General features: G+C 28.9%; 1 protein-coding gene across 2 annotated transcripts in view; it reads left to right on the top strand.

Moving 5' to 3' along the window:
• The window catches only part of LOC123292091 (ETS-like protein pointed), a 297,704-nt gene extending 277,704 nt beyond the window's left edge, over positions 1-20,000 (top strand). For both annotated transcript variants that reach the window (XM_044872620.1, XM_044872621.1), the window contains 5 exons: positions 16,619-17,113; positions 18,462-18,731; positions 18,800-19,069; positions 19,158-19,434; positions 19,693-20,000. In XM_044872620.1, the coding sequence (XP_044728555.1) occupies positions 16,619-17,113; positions 18,462-18,731; positions 18,800-19,069; positions 19,158-19,434; positions 19,693-19,756 (1,376 nt within the window). In that variant the 3' untranslated portion in view covers positions 19,757-20,000. The remainder of the gene's footprint in view (positions 1-16,618; positions 17,114-18,461; positions 18,732-18,799; positions 19,070-19,157; positions 19,435-19,692) is intronic.
• The last annotated feature ends 1,394 nt before the right edge of the window (positions 20,001-21,394 follow it).

Below are 21,394 nucleotides of genomic sequence, written 5' to 3'. Positions count from 1 at the left end.
GAATACAATATATTCAATTTATTTGGATAATATTCTATTCTTCCATATGCATATGTCACATACAAAATTACAACATGATTATCAACTCCAGACCAGACAGACCATAACTTTAATATTATACATTCATTTTGTTTATATGTGTGGACTTTATATTAGGTATTTGCATTTTAAATGCTATTCAGTTTTTTTAAATATATTTTTGGGTCTAACAAGAGTTATTAACTGTGGACTCGTCGAACATTGTATACAATGGATAAAACGAATGAATTCTAAGAAAATTGTTTATAAAAATAGAATCACCAAATAATTGAATCAAATTACAAAAATTTTAAAACTAATTTTAAGAAATACCGAGTTACATCGGTGATTAGAAGCTTACCAACCGACGTAATTTGGTTTTGGTTTTTACACAAGCTAAGTGATGGTCATTCTTATCTTAAAGCAGTATTCTGGTCTAGTTTGAAGAAATTTCGATTTTTGTACATATTTTTAAAGGTTAAATCCTTAAGGTGATTGTTTCCCTACAGTATTGTAAAAAAGTTTTGGTTTATTGCACGGTACATACATATAAACCAAATATATGCTTTATTTTTGGCTTTACAATACCACGCAACTGCAAAAATATATAATATATTGTGTGCAAGTGAGGCTTATAAATTTGATAATACAGATATCGCTCTTCAATTATCAGCATTCTAACTATAGTCGTCTCTGTTCATCAATTGATGGATCTTCAATGAACTCATAATTAAATTAAAATTTTGTTTTTATATCATCGGCAACCTTATATTTTTATGGTATTATTATAAACTACAAGATTGTCTAAATATTTTAGATAGTTTTTTATCACACTCTCTAGATTTTTTGATATAGAAATATCCAATTGAAAAGAATAAAAATAATAATAAAAAGCCCGATGGCCCAGGAATTTTTTATGATTTTTGACAACTTTGTTAATCAAAAAAATGTATTTATAAAGTTTTACTGAAAGCCCAAGCATTATTTAATCCTTGCATATCTCCTTAAGAATATGTGCTTAAACGAATTCTTCAATTATTTACGGAAATACAGCGAAGTTCGAATTAATCGCTCTGAACATACGAGCTTCTGCTGCTTCAAAAGAAGGCAAAAGAGCTCGGTTAGCAGAAATAACTTTGAAAGACATTGCATATGAAGTAGAAGAAGGCCCAATGTATGGATCTGGGATCGCTGATTAATTCAAAATGAGTAATATTATTATCCGAGTTACTCTGCCTTAATTGTCTCTCAAACTTAAATATCATTTTTCTTGAAACTACATTTTTTGAGGTGGTTGCGATGATATCTCAAATTCTACTGGACCGATTCCTTTGAAATTTGGTGGGAATCTTTTCAATCATATTAACCAAAGTTTCAAATCTTATAGCGTTGATTTTAAGAAATATACTTTCAACAGAAAAAAATTTGTTATCTCTCTACAAAAACAATTTGTTAAAACAAAGAAAAACATATAGAAAAAAAAATTCAAACAATATAAAATAAAATAAACAAAGATAAACTCATTAAATAGAAAGTACAAAAAAAATTTTTAGAAATAATGAAAAAAATCTAAGTATATGTACAACACATCAGTCAGTGAACGCGCAAAGAGGATGTAACTTATATTTGAATGATAGAGGTAAATATCGTGAAATATAGTTATATATTGTGAAATATATAATATTTTATTGCACAATTAACCATATTTAAGTAATTCTTATTAGCTAAGTAATATATAAAATCATATGAAATATTCTTACTTTAACTATAAGTCAAAATATATACATATACCTAGTTTAAATAATATATGATATTAACTCATCAAAAAATTTATATGGATTTCACTTACAAGATGTAATTTTTAAATTATAATTTTTTTTTTTAATTCATTGAAATTAAATGAAAAACGTACTTCTTCATCATAGAATATAAATAATTCCTTGAAGAATTCCACTTCCTGTTTTAAATATCTCCCAATTTTGTAAAAGCGACTTCGGTCAGTATTTTGCAACATGTAAAAAAAGAAAGTTCCCTAAAATTCTGTACAAAAAAGTTGAATACTTTCCATCGCCTAGTTTAAAGCAAAATCCTTTTAATGTCTTCATTTTAGCCCACCACCATTTTAGCCCTCGTTCTGTTCTGGCAAAATTGATATTGTTGGACAGGTCTTTAAACATAAATAAAAAGTCTCCAATGGCCTTTCTCGAAGCATGAATATTAAGCTGAATGTACGCATCCAAAGTCAAAAATTTTGGTTCCCGCTCTCACTTTGCAAACATGTAATTAAAAATCTAAAAGTTTTTAAAGTCGTATATTCCAATCTAGAAAAAGAAATTGTAGACAATCGCATTCGATATCTCTATATATTACAAACGTGAAAGTAAACACGTTTGCGTTTGCGTTTGCATTTGACATTACCATAAATTACAGATTTCTGTAAAAATAGTCAATATAAAATATTCCACGACCATCTTTTCTGATATACTCAATGAATAATTACGACAATGATACATTTAAAAAAAATAGAAAACCATACATTTATTTTACCTGTGTAAAACAATCCTTACCATTATTTCAAGTGTTATAGAAAAGGAATAAGCGAGAGCAATCTTTATCAATCTTTACTTTTAAACCCAGCGAAGCGGGTGGGTATCACTCTAGTTACAAAATATATAGGGCGAAAAATCATGGATATCCATAAAAATCCATTAACAATTTAGAAAAACCTGTACAATGAAATTCTCTTCCATGGGGATGAAGATAAAAAGTCTTATATATAATTAAAGGAAGAAAATTTTTAGAAAGCTATATCTATCCCCGAAATGTTTATAAACAAAAAGCATTATCTTGTGAATAACAACAAAAAAAATAGTTATTGAGTTTGCTTTTTTGTAGATGCTTTACGAAGACGATTTAACTATCTGATTTTTAAATGCTCAAAAACGTTCAAACACTCCAAAATATGTATTTTTCGGTTTTCTTTAGTTTTAGAAATATTAATTTTCACAAAAATTGTATTCCATTTAAATTGACAATATTAAAAATTATTCAAAAAATTTTTGAAAATCGAAGGATATTTTGTAACTAATATATTCTAATTTAAATATACTATTTTAATTACTGAAACACCTTGTACTAATTGTTAATATATTAATTAAAAATAAAAAACATCTTAAGAAATATGATTCTAATTAATATAATATATTTATTAACTCTTCGTGCAAATATTTATATATTTACGTTGTTTTTTTAAATCGCGCGCGCAATATAATATGATTATTACGATAATCGACCCTCAAAACTAACAAATATAATGTATTTAAAAATATATTAAAAAGCGCACTTTTTGAAATGAAATGGGAGAGAATATATTATGATTTGTTAATGTCCGGTTTAAATATATATTGTATTTCATAATTGAAGTAAATTAATTACTTGTATTTAATATATAGTAATTAAAACAATTTAGTAATTTAATAATTTGCATAATTTTTATAACGAACTTGAATAATGTTTGTTTATTTATGAAATCATCTTCTTTTTATTTGATAAAAGTCAAAAAATTTTTGTGAATAGTTCCAACTTTATAGCTGTTAAGTTGCCAACAACGAGTATTTCCGAATACTCACGATATCATTCCGAAAGTTTTTTTTTTATTTGAAATTTTTTACAATTATTGCTGTTGCCTTAATATGTTCAGAATGATATCGTGAATATTCGAAGATCATTCTCGATGTTTCGATCGGCATTATCTGAGAAAAAATTGAATACCCTAAATGTCAAATTAACTGTGTTCTATGCTATTTCTATTTGATTGAATTATTCGGTTTACCGAAGATCCTATTGCACAAACAAATCAAGTTTATATTTTAAACAAATTTGACTATCAGAATATTAGCATACAATTTTAATTTTGGGCAACTTACTTCGAGCTGACTTTTCCAAAGTTATGTGTTACTTATTCGATGACTGTAAAGTTTCACTCCAAAAACACTGGCATTTTGCAAAATACCAGTCATTTAGCCCTTGATGAAACCTACCCCGATACAGAACCACGACCTTATCCTCAACTGTTACAGTAAATCATACCATACATAAGTAACAACTGATTTAACGGGGAGAATATCAAAAATTTTCAGACGTGTATGAATGGCTTTAAGATATCTTTTTATTTCATAGTCCGTATAGTTGGTACTCAAGAATTGTTTTTTGATATCTGTGATATGGTAGCCAACCAGGAATGCTCTTATATAGTTTTTGCGTTATTTTTCAAATACGCTTTTTAAATTTTATCAACAACAAAAATTATCCCCCAATTTTAATTATGTATAAAAAATCAATTTCACTTACGTTACCATAGACCTTGAATTATAATTTACTTATTTTTTAAATTTCAAATTAATTAACTTATGGTAATTTAATATGTTAAAATCACGTATTATTACAGTTAATTTACTATTTTAATTAATTATCATTTCTATTAATTTTAATTGAACTTTTATTTAAATTGATTATGAAATATCAAGTTTTCTTTTTTTTAATTGAAAAATCAATTAAGAAATCTGGAAGAAGCATTCGAAAAATTTTCTGCATCGGAAATTAAATAATCACTTATTTTCAAAACCTTAACCAGTTTTAAACGAATTTGGGCCAGAATAAATATTTAAAATGGTATTAATATAATATATATGACGCTTGGACTTAAGGTTTAAATATTTTAGCCAAAACATGAAAAGTATTTGGTGCTTAGAAATTTTTCGAATATACGATATTTTATCAATTTTTTAATTATTATTTATTTATTATACTAAAAATGTTGACGAATTTAAACGAAAATTTAAGTTTAACAAACTTATTGTGGTAACCATCTGTTTCAATAAACCATAAAAACAGAAAATTATAGGTGTCTCAACAAATTATACCGTCCGTCACTGTAAGATAGGCATATATTTTTAAAGCTATCACACATCAATTCAGAACTATTCAAAATTATTTTGTTTTTTTTACGAGACAAGTCTATGGAATACATACATATTTTAAAGAAATGAACTGGCGAATATTTTGATATCCATTTTTAGACTACGATATTTATTTTTAGACTTCGCTTATCGCTCGATAACTAATCAAGAACTTACAAACTAATTTGAGAAACAATGTGTTTTCTTACTTATCCTTTTTTTATTATACAATAAGTCGTGAATCTTCTGTAAACTTTTTTATACTAAAATATAATTAGAGACGGGAAACAAAATTACATTATTTAATAAATTGAAGAAAGCAAAACTGTTTTTCATGTATACTGCTTTATCGAATTTCGGTTTATCGAATAGCTATCGAAACATATGTATGTGTAAAGACTACTATTTTACGAGTTTGTAACCTTTACACTTGTTAATATCTCTCAGTCAAGTAATAGTTTAAATTATGTTTGATAGCAGGTGAAATTCAAAAAATTCTCTCGTAAAAATTCAATGTTTGAGTTTTTACAATTTTATTCAATTGTTAAAAGATAATCATGCGACAAATATTTTAAATTGAAAACTTATTCACAACGAGTGATCCAAATTGAGTTTTCAAAATTTAAAATAATCCGATCTTAGTTATATTTTTATTAATCGAATTAAAAATCTGAATCTACTGCAGGAGTTTATTGTTCGTTTTGGTTATAATTTGTCGGATGTTAAGTTTAAGGTGTCGCAAGGTTCCTGGTTTCTTGATAAAGAAGCGATTCTTAAGAAAATCGCCACAAAAAGAAATCTAATTTCATCATATTTTTGCTTACAATTGCCAATCTTGCTTATATCTCTAATGCGTACAACTCCTTCGAACATTTGCACAATGATGCGAATAATTCGATCACTAGGACAATTAAAGGATCATTAAAGTCTATATACAGTTCTTACAAAATTGTTATATCTGTAGCATAAGCGAACAGTTTAAGCGTTGTTAAGTGTTAGTTGAACGATTTTTATATCGTAAGTGGAATGTTTTAAACTAACATTTGACGTTTGAAATAAGCGATAAGTATTCACAGCATACTAACATTGTATCACTTTTAATTTACCAAAACTTAGACAAACAATAAATATATCTTTGAACAAACATAGAATCACTTTAATCGAATAAAAAACAGTTAGACATCACTTTAATCGAATAAATAACAGAAAAACAGTAATTACCACATGTTGTAAATAATTGGTGGAAACGCAATTAAATTATGTAGGATATCAATATTACTATGTACTTATATATTTATTTGCGCTTCCAACATTTTCATTCAATTGATTTTGATTGATAACTTTGAATTTTTTTTAAAGGTATTTTGCTCTGATTTAAAACTTATTTAGAAAAATAAATTACACAATACATTACTAACTTCCAAATAAAATCTCCAAAAATTTAGGCGAGGGAGAATCAAAACACAAAGTAAACTAAAAAACGCGCCTTATCGAAGCCTAAAAAAATTCGGAAAAAAATCTTTATACTAACATATTGAAAATATTTCTGTTGTATTTAGCAAAATTTGCCGGTAAAAAATAAAAAAATGCAGAAGACATTAAATATTGGTTGTGAGGCAATTGAAATGTATAACACACTTGTAATATAAAACACAGACACACATTGCTTTTTTCCAAACGCAGCTGGTATTTTATTTAACTTGGAACTATAAATATTAAGTAATATTATTAAAATATATATTAAATTTTTTCTTGCAATTAATTTTAATTTTAAAAGGTCAATAATCAAATAATTTGATCAATAAAATAAAATTCGAAAAAAATAAATGTGTACCTTTCTGTCAAGAAACATTCATGATTAATTCCCCGAATTTATAATTCATTTTAGCGAATTTTTTGAGATTGAATATTTGAAATTGGAAAATTTTTTTATTTTTTACTGGTTTAAACTGTAACTTCACGTTTTCATCCGTTGAAGAATTACTATCGATTCCACCTAGTTGTAGTCGAATTAACAATTCGATGAAAACATTTTGAATATGATGCTGGAATTTGTCACCTAACACGTTTTGATAAATAAAACAACTGTTTTTCTAGAATTTATAATCTGAGTGTATTCGCAAAATTATTTGTGATTTTAATGTGCTACTTCTTGAAGAGATTGACAATGATGTAAATACTTTGCCATGATAACTGTATAACTACAGTATAACTTGGTTAAGTGGGACCTGGATAAAGGAGAAACTTCCAAAATTTAAACTCATGGTGAGATTCGAGCCCAACCCTTTGGCACTAAATTGCCTCTATCAGTAGGACAAAGCAAGCCTCTATATGTGGGATTCGTTCTTTCGATTTCATCGTCATGGCTACCTAAATAACTGAGACAACTAGTGAATTTTATATGCATTAGCCTCTATAACTGACAACTGAGTTAACATCGTTTTGTTTGTTTACTTTATTCCGTACTTAACTAATTTTGAGACTCAATGACATTCAGTTTTTTCTGTTTGCTTTACTATCATATGCATGTTTATTTGAAGGATCAAATTGTTATCAGTACGTGAAAAACTGAAGTTAATATCCGTTTATTAAAGTGGGAATAAACGCGATTAAGTCTGTGTCGAATTTAATGTGCCAAAATCTACTCTTTGTAGAATTATCCAGAATAAAGATAAAATTCAACCGATATGTTCTGCAGGGCAAGGAAAACTAAAACGTGTACGTTTATCAGAATATCCTGAACTTGAACAATGTTTGCTAACATCATTCAAGCAACTTCGTAACAAAAACGTTCCGGTAAGTGGACCGATGATTAAATAAAAGGCACAAGATTTCGCGCAAAGCCTCGGTATTAATAATTTTTGTAGCAGCAATGATATTGATAATACGTTATTTTATTTAATAACCGCACCTCCTTAACTGAAATAACCTGTATTCTGACATCTATTAATGGAACTCTCTGTAAATGAGATAGATATTTATTTATACCTGGGTATCTGAGACACTGGGTAAATGGAAAACCTCTATAAGTAAGGCAAATTTGCAGGTCCTTTGATGTCTCATTTAACCAGGTTTTTATAAACTTCCATTTTGCGCTTGTTATTTTGAAAGTGTATTTCGTTTTAACTAAATTTATTCTTTTTATCCGACCAAAAAAGCTAAAAATTCGATGTAAAAACAATTAAGCCATAGTCGAAAAAGATAGCTTTCATCTCCTACCAAAATATGATAAGAGCTTCATAATATATTATCTTATGCAACTACAAAAATAGCTTACATGAATAAAATTTTTCATCCTATATTTAAACTAATGCAACCTTGCAACAGAAGTTCAAAACCTAATTTTAAAACATATATACGAAAGATAACCTTCTAATACTTCCAGATTGAAGCTATTATAGGCCATAAAACAAAATTATGTGTCTTACAATAAATCTATCAAATAAATTGACATAATTTTTCAATTGAACATCTCCAAACATTGTTTATGTTGTCGAATTTAGAAAACGGACAATTTATTTTTGATATGCAATATATTTTATTTTCAAAAAAGTGTTTTAGAGCCAAGTCAAAGAGATGATATGAAATAATGCCAGTTGGTTATAAGTATTTTTTTTTTTGTGTTGTTATTTATTCAGCACAAGCCAGCCGAGAACAGATCGTAAACAGGTGTTCTTGTCAGTTAAAAAAATAGTCAGTTGGTCAGGTGCATATATACATTCACTATACACACGTAACGCCATCAGGTGAGCGCTAAACCATCGTATCAGCCAACGAATATAAAAAAAATATTATATTAAAAAAATAATTCCAAAAATATTTTATATAATTTGGGATAGTAAATTAATTTTAATTCAATTTTTATCCTTTTTTGGTCAATCGATTGTGACTCTTTTTAGGAAAATATGTATTTTTGGCGCCATTAGAAACGTTTCTATATTACTTCAAGCATATATTCATTGATGTTTAATATTTTCAATTTAAAAATAAACTTTTTTATTCAGAAAATATACGAAAGTCAAATTGCACATTAAAATCGTAAAACGCGATGTAAAACTCCTTTTTTTGCTATGTTATTTGGACCACTTAGGACAGTGTCAAATTACGTTTTGCAATTAAAAAAAAAATGTGCTACCTGCGTAATCCGTGAAAAACTGCAAAAGTTTCTAAAATATATTAAATTTGAAAAATAATATTTGTGCAATTTGATTTTTTATTTTCACAATTTTTAATGCATTTTGTTTAATTAATTAGTGTTTTTCGATAATTTTAATTTGACATTTTCTATAACATTAACATGTAAGGAATTGCAAATTAGTCATTACAGCCTCCTTTAACGCCAAAATGAAAGCGCTGGCATCGGTTTTATTGTCCCTACCATGACTACGCACACAACGAATTGAAACACACCCAAAAATTTTCAGTTAGAATTATTTTTCTCTCACGAATACTCAAATGATAGGTAATTTAGGTTTTTTATAATGTTAATGAAATGACATTTTAAACAAGATAATCAAAATGAAATGGAAGCAATGATTTCGCCATTGAAATACGAACACCTTTTATTATTTAGAATTAAAAGAAAAGGTATGTCCCTGTCTTTTTTGTAAATAATTCAGGTTTTATTATAATAGCAATAAGACAAGTTTACAAAAAATGGGGATCGCACATAGATTTATCAGCTTTTATACTATGCATTTCTTTTACAATTGGTTCAAAACGAATATTTCTTGCATAAATTGCATTCGTCAAGGGCGGAGTTGTCTTTTATTATTAAAATTTTATAACAATCACATTACATTTCATGAATATAACGGAGATTTTACTCAAAAAATAATTTAACGTATGAAATTGTAAAGAATTTATGTGTAAAAAGAATCACTAAAATATTGGACTATAACAAGTTTCTCAGTTTGAAGCACGCTGTAAATTAATACTGCGCATAAGTTTGAATGCCACGGTGTACTCCATTTAAAAAAATACAAATTACTTTGAAATCTTATGGTCTTTGAAATATTATGGTCTTTAATACTTTTTACTAATTTAAAAGACAAATCCAATCCGTAATAACATTTTCGTTTTGTTAATAGAACCGTAAATATGGCTCTTTAAAGATATATACCAAAAAAGATGAAGGCAAAAACTGATGATGAACTCGACATTAATCATACATACTAACCTTTTGTAAAATTGCAATTGGTGTATTATTTATCTAGTACTAGAGTGATACCGACTTGCTTCGCTGGGCTTAAAAGTAAAGATTGCTCTCGCTTATCTCCTTTCTATAACACTCGAAATAATGGTAAGGATTGTTTTACACAGGTAAAATATATGTATGGTATTCTATTTTTTTAAATGTATAATAGTCGTAATTATATCAGAAAAGATGGCCATGAAATATTTTATATTGACTATTTTTACAGAAATCTGTAATTTATGATAATGTCAAATGACTACTTTTACAGAAATCTGTAATTTATGGTAATTACAAATTAAATAAATTTTTAAATTTTTTATCAATTTTTTAATGTATAAATTATATCTCATGTTTTATTTTGAAGTATGAGCTATATTGCTGTACAGTTTCATTAAAAACCATTCGCTAGTTTTACCGTGAAAGCGTAACAAACAAACAAACAGACATGCTTACTTTCGCATTTATAATATATAGAGTTTTGTATATTTACACATTATAGATTTATTGGTAAAGCTCATACCAGTACCACGCATTAAGTGAGCCTAATTTACAGTCTGAAAACATGTTTTTCATATAAATTAAATACATAGATATTTTTTTAAATTATTAAAGTATGTTGAAAAATAATAGTAATTAATGATAAATAAAATAATAAATTAAAAAAAAAAAAAAAAAGTAAATAACTAAATAATATTGTTTAAGTTGGTACACTACACAGTACACAGTACCTATACACAATACGCTGATGTCATACTAAAATTAAATATGACTATAATTAAATACAATTTATTTAAATTATGAGTGAAACATTCAAATGATTTTTGTATCAAAATATTGTTGTTTTCATACAATCTGAACAATTAAAACATTGATTTATATAAATAAATCTTGTAACTAACCTGTTAATTAAGTACTATTATCATGTTTATTGAAACTATAAGCATTAAATAAGGATAGCGTTGCTGTAGGAAAAATTGTATATTTCAAAAGATGTGATCAAAGTAATAAGGGAAGGTTAGATAACTAAACAAAGTTACTAGAGATGGATAGAGAAGCGTCATTATAGCTAGCCTCTTTATTTAATGCTATTTTGTGAAAACTTTTTTAGTCAAACAGCTATAAGAGATGATACTTATTTACTCTTCACTCCATATTTGAAACTATGAAAATACAATGTTATTAAATTAAACTCTACTATAAACTAAAATTAAACTTTAATTAATTAAACTATTTTATTTTTAGTTTAATTAATTAAACTTTACTGACTGTATATATGAAATATATATATATCAATGAGTACTAATTTTAGTTCCATGTTTGTAACACTTAGAAATATTGACGATACAAACAAAATTTTGGTATAGATGCTCATAAAATCATCTAATTAGTCCATTACCATCTGTTCGTGTATCCGTTTGTCCGTCCGTGATCACGAGTGAGTTTGCAAATGAGCAACATAGGTCAATTGAGTCTTGGATCCGTGCGACCCATCTTATAAACCATTAGAAATAGAAAAAAGTGTAAATGTAAAAAATATTAAAAATAAGCAACTTTATTTGAAATTTTTTTTTAAATATCATTGTTTTCCCGTGAGGATGCAAATTAGGACAAAACTTTGGTATCCATTGTCTCCAGAACTATAGCAGATAGAGAGTTGAAAATTCGTGGAAAGTTTTAACCAAAGAGTCTAGCTTGTGATAGGATTCTGAAAACCAAAAAAGTTTTCTACAAAATACTTCGAAAAATAGAACAAATTATGGCCGCGCCATAAATTTGCTTTCTACAAGCACTGATATTCAACATTGTCTAAACAGGATATTTCAACACTTCACTCAGTCAATTGTTTATTGTCACTTGTTTTTATCATAATTTTTCATGATTTACCAATATCGAGCACCTTTCGCTTGCCTCCTCTCTGGGATTTTCCAATATCTGTCTATCTAAATATGTACACTTTGTAGTTATCCAATTTTTAGTGGATTGATTTAAACTGATCAAATTATTTGTAAACTAGAATAAAAAATAAAAAATTGTTCATATATACCTATATTATTATAATGAACGTATATTTAGTAATAAAAAAATTTTGATGTGAATTTGATATGGTCCGATGATTTAAATTCAAAGTTACATTACATACACAAACAATATACGATAGGTACTTTGTAAACATACCTACCTATAGGGTGATCAAGTGGGGGTTATACGTTTTTAGTTTGAAAGAATAAAACGGTATGGGATATCGCAATATGATTTTTATCACATTTTTGATATTAGATATTGGATCCAGAACGCCTTTCATGATAACAGCAAAGCTATTTTCTTTTTCAAAAAATATAATCCATGAAATAATGGATCTACTTGATTCAATTTCAAAATAACTAAATTAAAAAACTCCACATGCCTCACGAAAGAGTTACCAAAAAACTGAAATTTTGTGTGTCAATTAATAAGCACTTAATACGCATTCTGTATAAATTTCAAGTCTATTCTTTCTACGGCTTACGATAAATTAATTATTAAAAACAGCTCTTTTTACACAGTGGTATATAAAGAGGTAATAAATGCTGTTTTTTTAGTCAATAAGTGCTTTTAAAAATGTTACTAACTTTGATAGTTAATTTCGTCTTTTATCACAAAAGACGTATAAAAAGATGATTAATTGATAATTTAATTTTTTTGTACCACGAACAGTTGTTGAGTTACATGAAATCATTTTTAAATAAACATTCTATGATCCAATATTGATATCTTGTATTGGTTTGTTTTTATTCTAATTTAAAAGTGTATAACTATTATTTGATCATCCTCTAGTATACCTACATATATATTGTATATTTGTCGGTAATCGTCTCATCATGAAACAGTAGAGATACTTAATATTAGTCACCATATATCAAATGATCAATGTTATGAATACGATCAGCAAATACGATCAACTTCTTGACAGAGGTACAATTTTATTATTCAATACAAGCTCATGGTCAGATTTGCCTCGTTTCTCAATTTTGTACCTCTAGAGGCCTCAGAAGCCTTGCAAAGTACTTCCCTGTACAAGCTTTTCAATAAAAAATTATACATAAATATAAGAGGTTGAAACAATTTTCTTTTGTTCAGCATCAATTCTATCCGACAATAATGCGATAATATATTTAACGAATTTCTGTATCAGTCTTCCCATCGCTTCCACCAACATTCCCTATGGTTCTTAATAGTTTCAAAATTCATTTACTTGAAAGGTTATTGAAATGAAATATTGTTATATACAGTGCAACCTCGATATAACGAATCTGAAGGGAACCAGTAAATATTCGTTATATCAAGTAATTCGTTAAACTGAGGTTTGTTATATTGAGGTTAAGTTGGTCTAAAATTCGTTATAAAGAGGTAAAAAGTGTCGGAACCTCTCGCGACATGAATTACATACTATGGAGTATACTAACTGTCATATATTGGTGGGACTTTATACGTTATATAAAGGTTTTGAATTGACGAATTTCGTTATTTAGAGGTATTTAAATTTTTTATGTAGTTGAAAATTCGTTATAAAGAGGCTGTTCGCAAAAAATATTCGTAATGTAGAGGTATATTTTATATTGACTCTTATGGACAATTCAAGGGGATTGCGAAAAATTTGTTAAATCGAGGAATTCGTTATATTGAGGTTCGTTATATTAAGGTTGCACTGTTTACAGTTTTTTTTCTATATAAGAAAGTAGTATTTGAGAATGTAAAAATAATAAACGACAATTCTTATTCGAAATACCCTTAAAAAACGAAAAGAAGAAGAAAAATGTATCGAAATTCTTAATTTCATTAATCACACTAACAATTTCAATTTTTTTAGTATTCATAGGTAAAAGAGTAAAAAGTTGACTGGATTTTCATTGATTTTAAACACATTTTCTTATTTTTCCAAATTAATCTTAAGAAAATTAGCCTTGTTACATAATAAAGCATACCTTTAAAAACACTTTAATATAGGATTCATAAACTTTAATAGCTCAAATCTATGTATTTAACACACTAAGGGGTATTAAAAAATTTACCTGCTACGACTTCATATACACGACTTAATAATGATTCTAAGAAAACGTTATTTTTTGGGAACGTCCTTAAGTTTTCTTTGTTGAAATTAATGGGAATTATTCCATGTAAAGAGTGATTTCTGTTCTTGTATATTTATATCTTTATTTTCATGGTTCAATATGTCGAAACTAAGCTAGATATTGAAAATTTTACCCTTTCGAATGATTTCGTCGAGTTTTATCTAACATGGATTCATCTTCAAACATCTTCAAATTAGAAGTTGTACACCAAATTATTTGTACAATATATTTAATTTTCATTGAATAATAATATTTCTTTAAATATAAACTTTAGAAAAAATATTTAGTCAATTGGAGACTAGCTTTTATGAGGTACACACTTCTTGATTATATGGGATGAGTTCGTAATGTTATCAAAAACAAAAATCCTAAAAAGTTGCACAAAAATTTGCCCGGGAACGTTCTTTTTCGGCAGGTTTTTTGAAAAATTTTGTAAAAATGGTAATTTTTTAGAAATAGTATTGATTTTCACCGATAATATTACATGGGATGGATGTCTACAAAAAATCAAAATTTTTTATTAACTTGCCTGGCAGTAATTAAAGCAAAATTTTTGTGTATTTTTTTTGGATTTTTGTTTTTGAAAACATTAAGAATCTATTCGCCATGGTCACAAAGTGTGTACCTCATAAAATCTTATCTCGTTTTTTGGCTGAACTAAATTGTAGTAGGTACATTTCCTTCTTAAAGGTTTTCGACAATGGATTTCCTTACTCAGAATTTTATGTTCTTTAACATTATATTGTTGTACGAATACGGTGATTATGGGATACTTTATCTAATTTGTTAGCACAGCGTTAACGCTCATATAATCGATAAATAAATTCGCCATTAGATTTGTTATATTTCCAACTGAAATAAAAAAATTTCTATACAATATACTTCATTTATTTGTACATGAAGTTCGCTGTTTTTGTTTAAATATAATATTGATAGCAAGTAAGTACTTCTCTAGTTCGTTTTGTTGTTGCATGATGAGATATACTCGTCACAGAGAGGCAGGTATTTATTATACTCTTGTGATGATGATCGTGTTGTTAGAGGCGCGGCCAATCTCAGTTCACATACTCAACATCCATACCACGACCATTGGCTCGCGCATTCACAAGGCGTATATTCCTAATCACCAATCACAAAATGTTGAAATAAAATTTATATACTCATTTAATAAAAATTGTTGGACTGTTTTTTTTTCTCGCTCCGAACAAAAATTTGATAAATTTAAACAGTATTGGCAAAATAAATTTTCCTACTCTAATTATCAAAATTATTTTTGTGGTTTTTAAATTAATTATAATTTTTAATTTATTTATACGCAGAAATTTTATCAATTTATGTAATAATTTATTTAGTTTTAAATATTCCATTAAAATAGTTGATTTTGGTAGGAAAACGAAGGTCATTTAGTTTCTAACATTAAAATATGAAGAATTGAATAATAATAGTTTACTTAATTAGAAAATCCATCTAGCTTTTCGCATTTTTCTCCTTTTTAATTGGAAAGGCTGATGATTCCATTGATATTCGGTATTGAAAAACACTTCGGAAGTTGATATACAACGAATTTATGGAGAGATGCGAGACGTTAAGTTTATAAAAATGACTCTCATAGGCAGAACTAAAATATTTTCTAAAAATAATTTTACTTAGATCCTTAAAATTTTAGAAATTGCTAGAAAATGATTCTTTAATTGAGATTCTGGACGAAAATGATTCTTTTCTGGAAAATTACCTTAAAAGATACTCAGTTTTATCGAAATTGATGACAACGAATTTTTGTCTTGATTTTTGTTCTTTAATGTCCGAAATCCTACGCGAAGCATATTTTGAGTAGAACTGTCTTTGTGCTTAAATTTTAGAGTATCTATTCCGTTGGTTTGGATAAAAATCATGCCTGAACTTTATGGTTGTTAAAAAGTAACGAGAACGTAGCGGAGATCATTTTTTATTGTTTTATCCAAAGGCATTTTGTTAAAAATTTTGAATTTTTTAAGGATGTACGAGCACCAAGGTAATATGAAATTGGACTAAATCAATTCAGAAAATTTTAGGGGGGGGTGGCAGTTGCCCGATTATTTAAATTAAATGAATGACTTCAAAAGTAGGCATATTTAACATTGATTTTATGGTAAAACGGTAGATGGATATGTTTTCATAGATTTATCCAAAACTAGTAAACATAATTCGAGCATCGAAAGTCAATGTTTCAAAAATATGAGCATAAATTATCAGAAAATCAAAACAAACCGATTGTATTTTGTAAAAAAACGATATTATTTCGCAAGAAACATATTTTGATTCAGGATGATAAAACATTTTATTTTTTATTTTTACAGGTGGTTACAACAATCACTTACGTGGAAGTACCACAACAATATGTCCGCCACCAACACAACAATCTGCAATAGCACCGCCAACATCGTCACACAACACAAATCACCCCCAACAACATCATCCGCATCCCCAACATTCACAACATCATCCTCAACATCATCCGCAGCAGCAACAGCATCATCAACAACAACAGCATACACATGAAGATCATCATAGTGGCGGTGGTGCAACACCTCAAATGATTGGTGGTCGAGATGATCGATCATCACCACCATCACAGCAGCATACAACACCAGGTGGTACAACTGTTGGTCCACCACCACCTCAACAACAACAACAATCACCAGTTGGTAATAATAATAATACGGTGCAATCACCACCAGTGTCGTCACATCAACAACATACTACGCAATCGTTTATGCATGCGCAGCAACAACAACAACATCATTCTCATCATCATATGCAACGAAGTCCACCTTTACATTATCTTAAAGAAGGTTTGTTTCTTTGCTTTTAATGATTTCTTTTTAAAGTTTCGGTAGACTCAGACATGACCCATCTTTAGTCATTTAGACACTCCAGGCGAGATATTCAACGCACTATAGTTCTCATTATTGACGAAACTTTTGTTCCACGTCTCGTCGACTATATTAAAAAAAACCTCACAGTCCACGGAAGTTGCATATCACAGAATAATTACGGGCAACACTGTCGCAAGTCCCTGCCGATTAACCACATCTTGGATTGACCCGTCTGTTTCCATCTACCTTCACAATGAACTGATACGCACTATTACCATGCTCAGTTCTATTCTCTTCGAACATTGCATCAAAAATATCTTTCAGGCAGGAATGGGTAGAACTCCACTGGAGTATTTTCAAGAACAACCAAGATCTGCGCCGATGGCGGGTCCAGATGGCCTCTCAGCCAATCCTTCCACGCACACCACCGCGACCCTCCTACTCGTTAGGATTTCATGATAAAAGAGATATATCTTTTATAGAAAATACCAACTAACGATAGAGTATAAGCATAACGCTTCAGCGTCATCCATTTTCAGGGCTATTTACTTTGGCAGGTGGGTTGTTACACACTTCTTAGCGGATTCCGACTTCCATGTATCCCATAAGCGTCAGTTTTAGCGCTTTAACTCTTCGTTTTGTTCATCCCACACTGACTGTTCTGCTTGTCAAAAGTGGCCCACTTGTACTCTGATCCATATATAAAATTAATATATTATCATAGCTTCACATTATAATGTTTTTTAGCAAGCTAGAAATCTCACCCATTTAAAATTTGAGAATAAATTGAGGTCGTTAGAGGCCTTGGGGCCGAATTCATTCGCTTTATGTTTAGTGTCGAAGAGTTTGGTATTTTATACTGATGAATCTTAAGGTTCGAAGATAAATTAAATTGTGGGGCTTATTCAGAAAACACTATAATTTGTAGTAATCAAGTATCCAATCCGTAATCTCAGTTTTCTTATTTTCTAAAATAGCAAAGGATTGTGTGAAAGGGCTTTGAAAGCGTAAATTTCAATTGTACCTGATATGGCAAAACATAGGGATAATCCACGGAATTACTAAACTGACGAACTCATCAAAAATAAAATAAAGTTATCGGTCGAACACGAGCATTATTAGACATTCCAGGACACCTGCAAGTTACCTTATATTTAAAAACCATGGGGTATTACTCGGCAACAATGACGCTGGGAAAATTCTATTATTAATAACACTAACCCATCTTTAGGGCAAATTATAAGGTTTCAAATTGAAAGTTTTCTATTTAGTCGAGATAACTCTCAATAATATTATTTATAACATGTTTAACTTTTTATTACAGAATCCGGCGGTTATAGCTCAATGAATGATGGCTTAGGACAACAATTAGGTGTAGATGATTCTCAGGGTCCAGGAATGGCAGGAAATTATATCCTACCACATCATCAACAACAAACACCGTATCATTTAGGGCATGATCCCGATCCAGATTATCATGCGCTAGATCCAAACACGAACTCAGCACCATATTTAGAAAGTTCTCCAGAATTTTATGCTGGTAATAATATTATGGATAAATATAATTCATCGTATATGAGCCATTTTAAAAGAGGTAAGTCCAAAGAAACATTATTTTTGGTTAAGAATAATTACTAACGAACTTTTTTTTTAATATTACAGCACGCTATAACGACGGATACAGTGATGGTTTTGGAACACCTTACGATGGTACACCATTTCAAACAGTACCAGGAAGTGCGGGCAGTGGGGGACCACAAGATCAATGGGGACCTGGATCTGATTTAGGTCATGTACATCATACACATCCTGCATTTATTTCAGCTGGCCTAACTGGTGGCCGAGATTCATTAATGGACACTAAACCAATGATGCAATCAGCAATGCTTAGCGGATATCCAAATAATGCTAATTCTGGCCCTTGCTTCACAGGTAATTTCTTGAAAACTAAATCAGTTACAAATACTTTTATTACTCTCATCTTTGGAGATTATATTTAACAATATTATTTCTTTTACAGGATCAGGGCCAATTCAATTATGGCAATTTTTATTAGAATTATTAACCGATAAATCATGTCAAGGATTTATCTCATGGACTGGCGATGGTTGGGAGTTTAAGCTTACCGATCCTGATGAAGTTGCACGCCGTTGGGGTATACGTAAAAATAAACCAAAAATGAATTATGAAAAATTAAGTCGTGGTCTTCGATATTATTATGACAAAAATATTATACATAAAACGGCTGGCAAACGTTATGTATATCGTTTTGTTTGTGATTTACAAAGTTTGCTTGGGTAAGTTTTATTCACGTTTTTCCTTAAAATACGTTTAGTTTTTTTATACGATCCAGAAAACTTCTTCTTTTCATCAAAAAATACCCTCCAATATTTATTTTGTCACCTTCAAATTTCGACTACATTTAACGCACGATGTTTACACCCCCGTTTAAATCCCGTTTTTTTCCGATCAAAAGTTTTTAGAAGCAACCCAAAAAAAAAACTATAATTTGTAATCATCACTTTAATAAAACATTTTTTTCTATTTCTTTGCAGATGTAGCCCTGAAGAGTTACATGCAATAGTCGAGTTGAAACCAGAGAAAAAAGAAGATGATTGAAGAGAGTAAAAACACTATATGAAATAATTTCAGACTGAAATTTATTTTAAAAAAATACCAAAGGTGCCTAAAAAAGTAATTTTCATGCGTGTCAAATTTTTGTTTTTTTCTCATAATTTCGACAAAAGACTAACTACTTAAATCATAAAATACCTGTGTTTTATAAATATTACGCCCTATTACTATTACACACAGTATTCCCATAAAAAAAACTGCTCTAAACTTAAAAAAAAGGTGCCACACAACATTTCTTTCCTTTTTCGTAAAACGATTCAGATTTTTTTCCTGAATTTTTTTGATTGATGGCTTATTTTAAATACAGCAAGGGCTTTTTCAGTATGTGCTGTGTTCGTATATTTTTTAATTTTATTTTAAAATAATTAAGAGTGATTTTAAATACCGTGGTATTCAAAAAAAAAAAAAGAATTGAACAACATAAAGTTTTGTAAAATGATGATGATTCCAAAACTACTTGTGTGTTTAAAAAGAATTTTTTTTTAATGTCTCACTCTCTATTTTTTTGTTTTTGGAAATGGTTTTGTTTTTAATCTCTCGTTTTGATCTCGATTCAGTTGATTTTGTTTGAAACCAGATTTCTTTTTGTGATTTCTTTTTTTTTTCCATTTTAATTTTTTGAAAACATTGTGAAAAATATTTAATACTAGTATATTAATTACTAATTTAGACGTGGCGTAATTTGTAATATGATTAATATTAAATTGGATAATTTTATTACGAGAAAATTCAAGGACCGGACTATGGGGATACATAAGCTTGACGTTATCGTGCATCGATTGACGCTAATCTAATATTTGTATCATTTTTCTTTCGCTAGTTATCGAACAGGGAAAACTCCTTGTTTATGATATTGCTAACATCAGAAAAATTACTTCAGCATCGTAAGTAATCCCGGGTGGTTCTTATTAGTTTTGCCGATTTACGAAAAACGCATTGAATGCCATATAGATCACAAGCCCATGCTGAAATTTTTCGGGTTAAATGACCCATCAGGAAAACATGTTGAAAAACATGCTCCTATTTGTAAAAGTAAGTTTAAGCACAATGCCGTTATTTTTTCCTTGATTTGTCGCCCCTGCACCAGCAAATATATACAGCGTTGCTGCATACTAACTCTGCATAAGTATTCGAGGCGAATTACATAAATGCCGTACATATATAAATCCGGTAACTTCGGTATCGGAAGTTAAAAAAAACTGTCCGAAGCCCTACGTGTACGGCATTTATGTTATATGCTACGAATACTTATGCAGAGTTAGTATCCAGCAACGCCGTACATATTTGCTGGTGCAGAGGTGAGATACCAAGGGATGTGACAACAATATTTTCTCCTGTAGTAACCTGTACCGCACAATAGTGACGCCATAGTGCTTAAACTAACTTTTACATGTGGGAGGAACTTCTTCAGCATATTTCCTGGTTGGTCATTTTACCCTAAAAATTTCAGCATGTGCTTGTGGTCGGTTTAATATATAATCAGAAAATTTACAAAATGGGCAATATTCAATTATTTAGGTTATGTTTCTTTCTTTGGGATCAAATCTAGTCAAATTAACAAAAGTCCAATTTATTTGATTTCAAAATTCCTTTATGCACAAATAAATTCTAAAATTATCCAAT

The sequence above is a fragment of the Chrysoperla carnea genome, chromosome 2 (genome assembly GCF_905475395.1).
Source record: "Chrysoperla carnea chromosome 2, inChrCarn1.1, whole genome shotgun sequence".
NCBI lineage: Eukaryota > Metazoa > Arthropoda > Insecta > Neuroptera > Chrysopidae > Chrysoperla > Chrysoperla carnea.
Note: the sequence above shows the minus strand (reverse complement) of the source record. Positions and strands in the feature narration are given on the sequence as shown.